This window comes from Macadamia integrifolia, chromosome 8, assembly GCF_013358625.1.
Source record: "Macadamia integrifolia cultivar HAES 741 chromosome 8, SCU_Mint_v3, whole genome shotgun sequence".
Lineage (NCBI taxonomy): Eukaryota > Viridiplantae > Streptophyta > Magnoliopsida > Proteales > Proteaceae > Macadamia > Macadamia integrifolia.
In genome coordinates, this window is record NC_056564.1 from 20,326,530 (window position 1) to 20,337,029 (window position 10,500).

Consider the following 10,500-nt stretch of genomic DNA (forward strand, 5'->3'; position numbering starts at 1 on the left):
GGGGGGGGTGGTGTTAGAGATATGAAGAATTCTCTTACTTTGCTTGATGTTGTTCACCCATTTATTGGATGGAGAGGGCCAGGCCTTAGAAGATTATTTTTGGAGTTATGAAGAGTACCAAATTGTTGGTTATGGAGACTCGATTTCTTATCATTGGGGGTTAGATTTTTTGTACACCTTAGTCAACATCTATAGAGTTTAAAGTTGGGACGGATTCTTTAATGTCAATGCTTAGGCTTTTTTTTTTCTTCTTTTTTGTTTTCTAGGTTAGGATGACTTGATGCGATGTAAAGAGAAAAGTATCAATTGTTTATGAAAAAATATACCAAGAATAATAATAATCTAATGGATCATACATAGCACAAGCATTATCCTAAGAAGTGAAGCCTAGCCTAGGGTTGCTCTTTCTCTCTCAATCTGAACTGACTGAAGAGGCACTGTCAAGCCCTGAAGCCAAGGCACCCTGAACTTTTGTCGACATATTACGGGTAGAAATCGTCTGAAATTCTCATCTTGTACAATTCTATACAATTCCACCTTAAATGGCTGACACGTGTAAATATTACATATCTACGGTTCAGATTAATCAACCATAATACAATGTTAATCAACCATAATACAACCATAATACAATCTGAACCGTAGATATAGAATATTTACACGTGTAAGCCATTTAGGGTGGAATTGTATGGAATTGTACAAGATGAGAATTTCAGACGATTTCTACCCACATATTACCCATTCCTATTATTTACGTATGAATTTTTCTTTTTTATTAATTATCTGGTTTCTAGAAAATTCAATTTAAAATATTTATTTATAATAATAATAATCTAAAAAAAAGCTAGTTTTTTCTTACCACAACCCTATATGTTTACATTCTTGCTTTCAACCATTTGATGGGCATGGAGGGTAAAAGTATGATTACAATTTTACACATTCCCTTCGCTTCCCATCCAACGGCCGAAGGCACTATTGTACATATAATCCTTTTTCATAATTATTAAAAAAAAAAAAACTCATTTTATATATATATGGGGGAGAAAAAAGGTGGAAAAATAACGTTATCCGCTTGCTTTCTCCATCACAAACACATTACAACCTGTACCACTTCTCCATGTGTCTGGGCTTGAAGAACGCAAGTGGATAGGGTACTTTCTCTCAAATAAAATAAAAAATACAGACACGATGTGCCATGTGATTGAGGTAAAATGAGGAATGCTAGCTATACTTCAAACCCTATATAAATATGCAATTGTACAGTAGGCGAAGCATTCAAAAACCAAGGGCCATTGTGCATGCTTTGTGGTTAAAGCTAACTCTTATGCTCCCAATAACTAGCAACTTAGGCATCGTTTGATAATGTTTCTACTATTTCTGTGTCTAGAAACAGTAGAAACGAGTTTTCACGTTTTCGAAAACAAAAATGGATATTTTGGTGTTTGATAAACCTGTTTCTCGAAACATTGTTTGCAGACATAATGTCACTAAAAAACCCAATAGTATCATCAGATGCCCAAAAAGGAGAGAGTGTTCGGTTGCCTCTTTTTAGGTTTAAATAATTGAGAGATTTATCGAGCACAATAGCCTTTTTTTTCTCTGAAATTCATTTCTAGAAACGACGCAACAAGTCAAATTGTTTTGTCAAAATCATTTCTAGAATTGTAAATAGGCATAAATTTTGATTTATGTTTCTAAAAACGGGTGAAACAGAATAATTTTAACAAATGCTTTTTGGGTTGTTTCTCCATTTATGGGAATAAGAAAATTTAGAAATGAAAGAAATATAACGATGTCAAACGGTACCTAGTATAATTGTTTACCTATCAAAATATAAAGGGAAAAAGTTTGTGAACATGAGATGTAGGAAATGCTTAATCACATCAAATTTTTTTCTCTCCTTAGTCCTTACATATAATAAATGTGTAGACCTCTTAGTCATGGTCGGAGAATCTTTGCCAAAATGATGCTCTTAATAAGATAATCGTACGGAAGCCTTATTTAAAATTTTAATTTGAGTTTATCTAGTAGTTAGGGATCTGTTAACCAACCAACTGCTCTTAGGTTGACTTGCATGCTTTTTTAACTCTATATTATCTTATAGATCGAGATTTCTCAAGGTCACGATGAATGGGAAATCGTGATCACCACAAACAGTAAAGGGGGAGGAGAGGGGAAACTGGGGTTTACATCTGGACTATCTAAAACGGATCCGGATCCTCTGTTATTCTTGGATCTGTTATTCTTTTGTTATTCTAGGTGCAGAAGGTACGTGTGACGATGATGATGTGGACGGTTAGGATGAAGTGAGAGAAGGTGGAGTATTTAAAACCGGTTTTGGCAGAATAAATCAAACCCAAACACCGATTGGTTTCCAGACCAAACCAATCCGATTATTCTTGTTAGGTCGAACGTAACACAAAACCCTACGCGCATCTTGATTTCGAAATCAGTTTCAAACTCCTCTCTCGCGCTCTCCTCTGTCTCGCACTCCCTGTTCTCTGCAACCTCTTTCACGCTCTCTTCTCCTTCTCTCGCAGTCTCTGTTCTCTCTCTCTCTCTCTCGCACTCTTGCAAATCATTCGGACAACCCTGCCACCTCTCCCGAAGTAAAGACCTGATTGATCTAGCTGCGCTTCAGATTAGGGTTATGTTATCAAACCCTAAATAAACCATACATTACTTGCTTACAAACTTCGGGAGAGCGCGCAGCCACGTCAGGCGTTTCAGGTGAGTTCAGGTAAGCAATCGATGAAGAACTTCAAGTTCAGCAGCACGAGTTCAGAGAGAACAGAAAGGGCGAGTTCAGAGAGAACAGAGTGCGAGTTCAGAGAGAACAAAGAGAGCGAGAGAGAGAGAGAGAACAAAGAGTGCGAGAGAGGATACAAACAGAGGCTGGTTTCTATTTCTCCTGATCTGAGAAGGATTCCAGTGATTTGGGTAGTACAGAACAAGGAGTGCGAGAGAGAGAGGAGAGCGCCAGAGATCTGTGTTTGATTTCGATCAGTGAGTAGGGTTTTGTGATGTTCGACCTGACATCTCAAACCGATTTGGTTTGGTCTGAAAACCAAATGGTTTGGGTTTGGCATATTCTGCCAAACTGTTTTTAAATACTCCACCTTTTCTCACATCATCCTAGCCGTCCACGTTGTCACCACGTGTCGCTTTCTGTATCTAGAATAACACAAGAATAACAGAGGGTCTGGATCCATCTAAAATCTTATAAGAGAAAAAAAGAAAATAAAAGAAAAAATACAAAAATTGTACTCTTTTCTTAGTTTGAAAATTTCTCATTGCACTTGGTATGATCTAATCCAAGATAAGATTCAATTTTTTTAATTTTAAAATTCTTCTTGAAAATTGTGAAATTTTCTTTTACTCCCAAAAAAAATAATCTCACCAAAAACACAAAAAAACATGAGAAAATACAAAAGATTTTTTTTTTTTTTTCTCTTCTCTTGTCTTCTCTTTTCTTCTAATAGTTACCAAACATACATACTTTGTTTTATTTTCTCACAATTTCATTTATTTTCTTCAATTTCTTTTCCTTTATTTTCTAGATTATTTTTTCTTTTCTTTTCTTCCCTTAACTACCAAACATAGCCTAAGGGAAGAGGTTGTGAGATCTAGAAGGGGCTGTGTAGGATGACTAGGGTCTAGGAGGGACAAGTACCCCTCACCCCCGGATTTGGTTCGTCTCCAATTCCTACCTCTCCAATGCCCTACCAGTTCCACTTAACCTAACGACACATGTCCTCTACAAGATCCAATGGTTGCTTGTCCATAGCAAATTGAAATCTAAAACCACTACACTTTTCAAAAACCAAATCACCTATGATTTTTTGAAACCATTATTTTTTTTAAAGCTGACTTCCAATACCCTCGATATCCCTCACCCCCTGTTTCAAAGAATAGATTATTTCCAAATTTTAAACTTGTGATAAATGTGTTGCAATAGGACAACTTAATCGATATGCCCCAAGCTTGCCCACAAAATGACGATACTCTGATGCAAAGTACAAAACCCATTCCTACTCCCATGTTGATGCCCACGTGAAATTCCTATGATCTGAATCCTAATATCAGTATATAAAAAGAATGCCAATAACTGCTTGTATTAAGATGTTAGTTGTTGAAGCAATTACGTCATGACATGTGTCGAGGCCCCAACCCATTGGAACAAAGCTGCCATCCTAATTGGCCAATGGACTCTTCATAGGAATCGTAAAAAGAAGTTATAACAATAACAATTAATATATTATAATATTATCAACTGATATTATCCATTCATCAAATGCTATAGACAAATAGACACATGGCGCAATATAGTTCGAAGAGACAGCAGATCATGATAAGCATTTAGTAACTCTCGAATTGATAGATCGCTTAACTCGGTTGTCTAAGGGTTCAACCCGGCCGAGTTACTATAAAATGGCTACATCCGACTCACCCGAGAAGAACCCAAAGCCTTTGCCATATCCCTTAGCATAAATTTCTGAATCTTCCCAGTCGACGTCTTTGGTAGCTCCGCCGTGAAAACCACCGTTTTCGGAACCATATAGTGTGGCATCTTAGATCGGCAATACTCAATAATCTCCTTCTCCGACGGTTTTTCCTTCTCCGACAACGGCGATTTCAGGGTCACGAAAGCACAAGGAGTTTCACCCCAGAACTCGTCCGGACGAGCAACCACAGCAGCTTCGTTAATGGCAGGATTAGTATACAACACCGATTCAACCTCAACACTACTCAAATTCTCTCCGCCACTTATGATCACATCCTTTGATCTATCCTTGATCTCGATATACCCATCTGAGTGAATCACTCCGACATCGCCGGTATAGAACCAACCGTTTCTAATGGCTTTGGCCGTACCTTTTGGGTCTTTTAAATACCCAAGCATGATACAGCCACCTCGGAGAACGATCTCACCGAGGGACGATCCATCTCTTTTCACACTCACCCCTGACTCTTCATCCACTACAGCCACCTCAGCCATGGCTACAGTTCTCACCCCTTGTCTAGATTTCAGCCTCGCCTGTTCCGTCGCCGGAAAACGATTCCACTCGTGTTTCCACGCGCATGAGATGACTAATCCACCTGTCTCGGTCAACCCGTACCCATGACTCACCACGAACCCAAGCGATTCCGTTCTGAATAGAACCGCCGCAGGAGGCGGAGCTCCGGCAGTTAATACCTGGACAGGGTTTTCTAGCTGCTTCCGGTCCGGAGCATTTGCTAACATGTTGAGCACCACAGGTGCGCCACACAAGTGTGTGACACCGTGGCGCCTTATTGCAGCGTAGATCGTGGTGGCATCAAATTTACGGAGACAGATATTGGTCCCACCAACTGCAGCCATACCCCAAGGGAAACTCCAGCCGTTGGCGTGGAACATCGGCAGGGTCCACAGATATGTAGACTGTTTTGGTACGGACCAGTCGATTAACGTATCAACGGAAATGATGAAGATCCCACGGTGACAGTGTACCACACCTTTTGGAGCTGACGTAGTACCGGAAGTGTAGTTGAGAATCATGGGATCCCAATCATTTTCCGGCCGGATCCACTTGAAACCAGGATCGCCGGTCTTTAGTAAACCCTCGTAAGTCCGGTTCAAATCGACGGTAAGAGATGGGTTTTCTTCTTCGTAGTCGTCGGAAATCAAGAAGAGATCAGGGCGGCGTGTATTGGGCGGAAACAGAGAAAGGGCTTCGAGGATGAGAGAACGACAGAGGAAATCGACGAAGATAAGCTTCGATTCGCTGTGGCGGAGGAGGATTGAGATTGTGCGAGCGTCGAGACGGGTATTGATGGTGTTGAGAATTGCTCCGGCCATGGGAACAGCGAAGTGGAGCTCATACATGGCCGGAATATTTGGAGCAATTACAGAGACGATTTGACCTCTTTGGATACCGAGAGAAGAGAGAGCAGAAGCCATTTGGAGGCATCGTTGGTAGGTTTGGGACCAAGTGAAGGTGGTGTTGTTGTAGACGACGGAGGCGCAGTTGCCATAGACAGTAGCAGCTCTTTCAAGGAACCCTAATGGAGTGAGAGGAGAAGAATTTGCAGAGTTTGGTTTCAGAAGATCCATGGAGGTTGTGGAAGGGGATCGATGCCTGTCAGTAAATGGCACTCTTTTAATCTCTCTCGCTTCGATTGTGGAGAGAGTGGAAATATTTAGAAGGGAAAGGCTGACTTGACTTCTCGTTTTGTTTATCGGCCACAAAGGAAAAGAAAAGCGACAGCGACAGCGAAGCTGTCCGATCGGGTAGCCCTGCGGCCCTGCCCACATTAAAGGTGCAATTACAATTACTTTTCTATCCTTGTGAAATAAAAAAAATCTCATTCATGTAGATAATCTTCCAGGTAAGATAGCGTAAGAAATACCTTTGGTTTATAAGGTTAAAAATAATGAGAAACTTATGAGGATAGCTCACACATGTTATGAGATCCAGATCCTTTCTTTGGTGGTGACTGTTTATGTTGGTCCATAGTTATTTGGATGAGCATTATATGTTTAGGCGATAATCTAACGCTTAAAGATTGGTGCAGAGAACGAGGCACCAATAGAGGTGTGAAGAAAAAGGCATCGAGAACCATTAGATCATCATCTGGACATGTGGCACTTGCCCAGATTATTATGGGTAAGACCTGAGCAATGACCGATCAGGAGAAGAACCGAACCACATGTTAGGGGTTGTGTTGATAAGGGAAAAGAATGATTATATTACCTTTCAATGGGATTTAGTGGAGAAAAGAGGAAACAAAGATGGGGATAAGATAAAACAAGACCAAAAAGATAAACACAAATGAAGTTTTCCATAAATAGTTTGAAAGTTAAGAGGGTGGAAAAGAATGATAGATCACATTCTCGGAAAAAAATGAATGCATTTAATGAGATCATCCGGTAAATCTCCTTTCCTACATGACCAAACAATCATATTTGCTATAGTTTGTATGGGAAACAATTGCAAATTTCCCATCCCTTTTAACCTTCTCGTTTTTCTCCATCAAACAAACAGAACAATTGAATTTTCACCATATTCATTGAGGCTATGTTTGGTAACCAATAAGAGAAAAGAAAATAGTACAAAAGACATATTAAAACAAAAAATATGATTACGCAATAATTTTTTTGGTGTCTCCATCTTCTCATATTCAATTTTTTTTTTTTTTTTGAATTTTTTTTTTCTTGGCTACCAAATATAGCCTAGCCTGAGGCAAAAGTTTTGTACATTTCATCCACCAAATGCGAGGATGTGTAATAATAGGTTTGCATTTATTGGAAGTAGGGTGGATGCATGCCTATGTATGAATTGTATGTACAGAACTGAAGTTTTTCATTAATATTAGATTTTGGGGAAGTGTTTCTTATGGAAGAATGTGATTCCTGCACGTGCAAGAGGCTCAATGGAAATAGTTATTTTCCTTTTCATGGGGGCGAGCGGATCATTTCACCCCATGTGTGTGACATTGGAATTTAGGAGTCACACTTCTCCACAAAAAAAAAATTTCCATGTATTAGAGAAAAAGATTCCCACAATAGAATGCAAATTCCCATAAAAATATTCACTCTCTCTCTCTCTCTCTTGCTAGTGTACATTCTTCCCCACTCCCCACATTGTAATCATAGGGTTCTCTTCCTTAAATGTAGGATCGGACTATTTTAACCCTAAAACATATGATATGTTTTTTCGATCATTTTGCCTCCCCTGTTCAGATACCATTGATATTGTATCAATATTAGTCACAAGCGAATGGTCGATCATTTTAAAGAGTTCAGTTCCTTTGCACCTATGTTCTCCTCCGTGTATGGGTTAGATGAAACACTTATTCGTTTTTCTTTTATAAATACCTTTCTTCATCCTTTCAATGAATACCTATGAAATAACTATTGACGCTTAACACGTGCAGATGAACATATACACAGAGGAACTCCCCGAACTAGTCTCAGTCAATTGTCCTTTAAGGGCTAAGACCAAATTAAATGTGATTGCTATTTCAATTCCAATTGATTTCATGAAATAATCAAAAAATAGGTTTTTGATCTCGAAAAGGGGGTGGTGGTAATTTGGTGGTGATGGTGATAAACTAAGGTTTAAAAATCAAACCAAGTTATTTTTTAAATACAAATCACTTCAAAATAAAAAGAAAATCATACCAAATATTTCTTTTATTTCTTTAGGTATCAAATTGTGCCAGGATGTGTTTGGTAATCATTCAGTTTCAGAAATGATGTTTCGTGTCAAAAACATAATTTTCAGTTTATGTGTCAAAATGCCGTTTTAAAACAAAAAATAATATTTGGTGAACCTGTTTCATGAACAATTATCTTAATTGTTCACTTTTTTGTATTTGGAATTAAACCAAAATGACGAAACAAGGTTTTGTTGTTCCATTATTTTGCATTTCTAACTTTTTTTTTTTTTTTCGTTTCAATAAAATCGAAAAACATCCAATCAACATCAAACGTTTTATTTCGTTTTTTTATTCTCATAGAATGAAAAAAACATCAGAATCGTTTTTCTGAATAACTATCAAATGCAACCCTTGTACTATTACGAGGCATGATTTTTTACCCTTTTTTTCCTTTTCTTTTCTTATGATTCTTTAGTAGTTTCTTCTGGCTATGGAGTCAATTTAGGGGCTCTTACCCAAAAAAGAAAAAAAAGATTTGGAGACCTGGATTCTCTTAGGTGCCCCAGTGCATTATTGGCATGTATTATTGATCATCAGATGGACACCAAGCACACTGGCGTAGTTGAAAAGAACTGATTCTAGAATCATTTCATATATAATTTTTATCGAACAGGAAAAAATGGCTATTTCGTTGTACACATAACAATAGACAGTGTCCTTCTTGTTATTGAGTCTACAGCAAAGTTGATCTCCCTAGAAATACAAAGAAATGAACATTTGAAGTAAAATATGATGAAAACTGTAAAATATACTCCATGGCCGATTGAACACCGGAGGAATGCTAAATGTTGCTCACGTCAAGCGAAGGATAAGCTCGCTGCAGTCAAATTTCACAATAAAATCCTCAATGTAATCTGATTCACCCTCTAACAATCAGTTTTGCACTGCCATCGCCTAACCCACAAGAATAAGGTAAAAGTTTTCTTCTTAGATTCAGCAAAACACACCCAACCCCTAGACTCTCTGATAATAAAGTAGGGTTTGGCAAAACAAGAATGTTGTACTGCAAAGGGGGAGAATATCACGCCTAAGAATTGATCCATATCCATTGAGTCTCGAAAGTTAGACAAGAAAAAGGAGAGGCGTTGAGGGAGCTGGATCTTTAGTCCAACATCAACTAAGGAAAAAAAATTGAACTAATTAATAACCTCTAATACCCCCAAAGTGAACAATATCGTGGATTAATGTGAAGTCAAAACATTGCAGATATGGTTCAAAATGGAATTTGCTGAATGGCAATTGTGCAGTGGCATAATATTCTAACATATGCTTTATAAATTATAGACCATTCACCATGTTGTGCCATGTAGGAGGACGATGCAAGAACACCAGTCAATTGGATATCCAATGAATACTCTGAATTGTTGGGTTGTCAAATCTTAGATTTGAAATTCAATCTTATAGGGTCCCATTTAGGTGCAATTTCAGCCATTCGTTTCTTTCGAAATAAGTTTAATTTTTCCTATATTTTTTTTTTTTACCACATAATAAAACAGACTCAACATTCTCGGGGTAAAAATGCATAGTTCTCCTCTTTCCTCGAGATCTCGCACATGCAAAACGTCGTACATTGAATAAAACTTTTAACAAACTCTATTTTAACTCAAAAGAAATTATCAAACGGCAAAATAAAATATTAAAAAATTAATAACTAACAAAAAGGGTGGATTTATCCTTTTGATGACCACTATGGGGAGGATGAAACCTGATAGTGGACATAATTCCCTTAATGAATGGCATGAATTATTGGAAGAGTACACACAAAAGGTGTTCCTGAGACTTCTTCTTCTACCATATTTATATTTGTCATTCGGTGTTCCACCATTAAACCCAATCTTGGGTACTTGTCATCAACCAGGTGATGTTACTTACTTATGTTTCTAGTATGTAACACAGAGAGAGAGACTGGATTTTTTTTGGGGGTGAAATCTTCCTACAAGATCTTGCCAACCCGAGTAATATATGGAGGAATCAATAGTTTCAGAAAGATATTTAACTAATCAAAGAAGATAAAATAAAGGACTTGGAACTTGTCAACAACCTTATTTGTTTGACGAAGAAAAAAAAATGAGAGAAATTTAAATTTGTTTTTTATAAATAAAATGGTGTTTGAATAAGTGAGGTCATGTCATAAATTCGACTCTCATTAGGCATATCTTGGGCCACTCACATGAGGTGTTTAGTGCTCTTCATCTCCTTCAATTCTGGTATGACCTGATCCATACGGTTATGGGGTCAATTTGGGCCGATAAGACTAGTCAAGCCGAAAGTCTGTATATCTGTTGTTAGCAAAAAAAA

General features: G+C 37.9%; 1 protein-coding gene across 1 annotated transcript; it reads right to left on the reverse strand.

Moving 5' to 3' along the window:
- Positions 1–4,240: 4,240 nt before the first annotated feature.
- LOC122087572 (2-methylpropanoate--CoA ligase CCL4-like) lies at positions 4,241–6,240 on the reverse strand. The gene has a single exon (XM_042656745.1). The coding sequence runs from the start codon at positions 6,092–6,094 to the stop codon at positions 4,436–4,438; it is 1,659 nt and encodes a 552-aa protein (XP_042512679.1). The 5' UTR covers positions 6,095–6,240; the 3' UTR covers positions 4,241–4,435.
- Between the last annotated feature and the right edge of the window lie 4,260 nt (positions 6,241–10,500).

What these genes read in the sequence shown, in the direction of transcription:
- LOC122087572 (XM_042656745.1), bottom strand. Translation starts at nt 6,094, where the DNA reads ATGGATCTTCTGAAACCAAACTCTGCAAATTCTTCTCCTCTCACTCCA.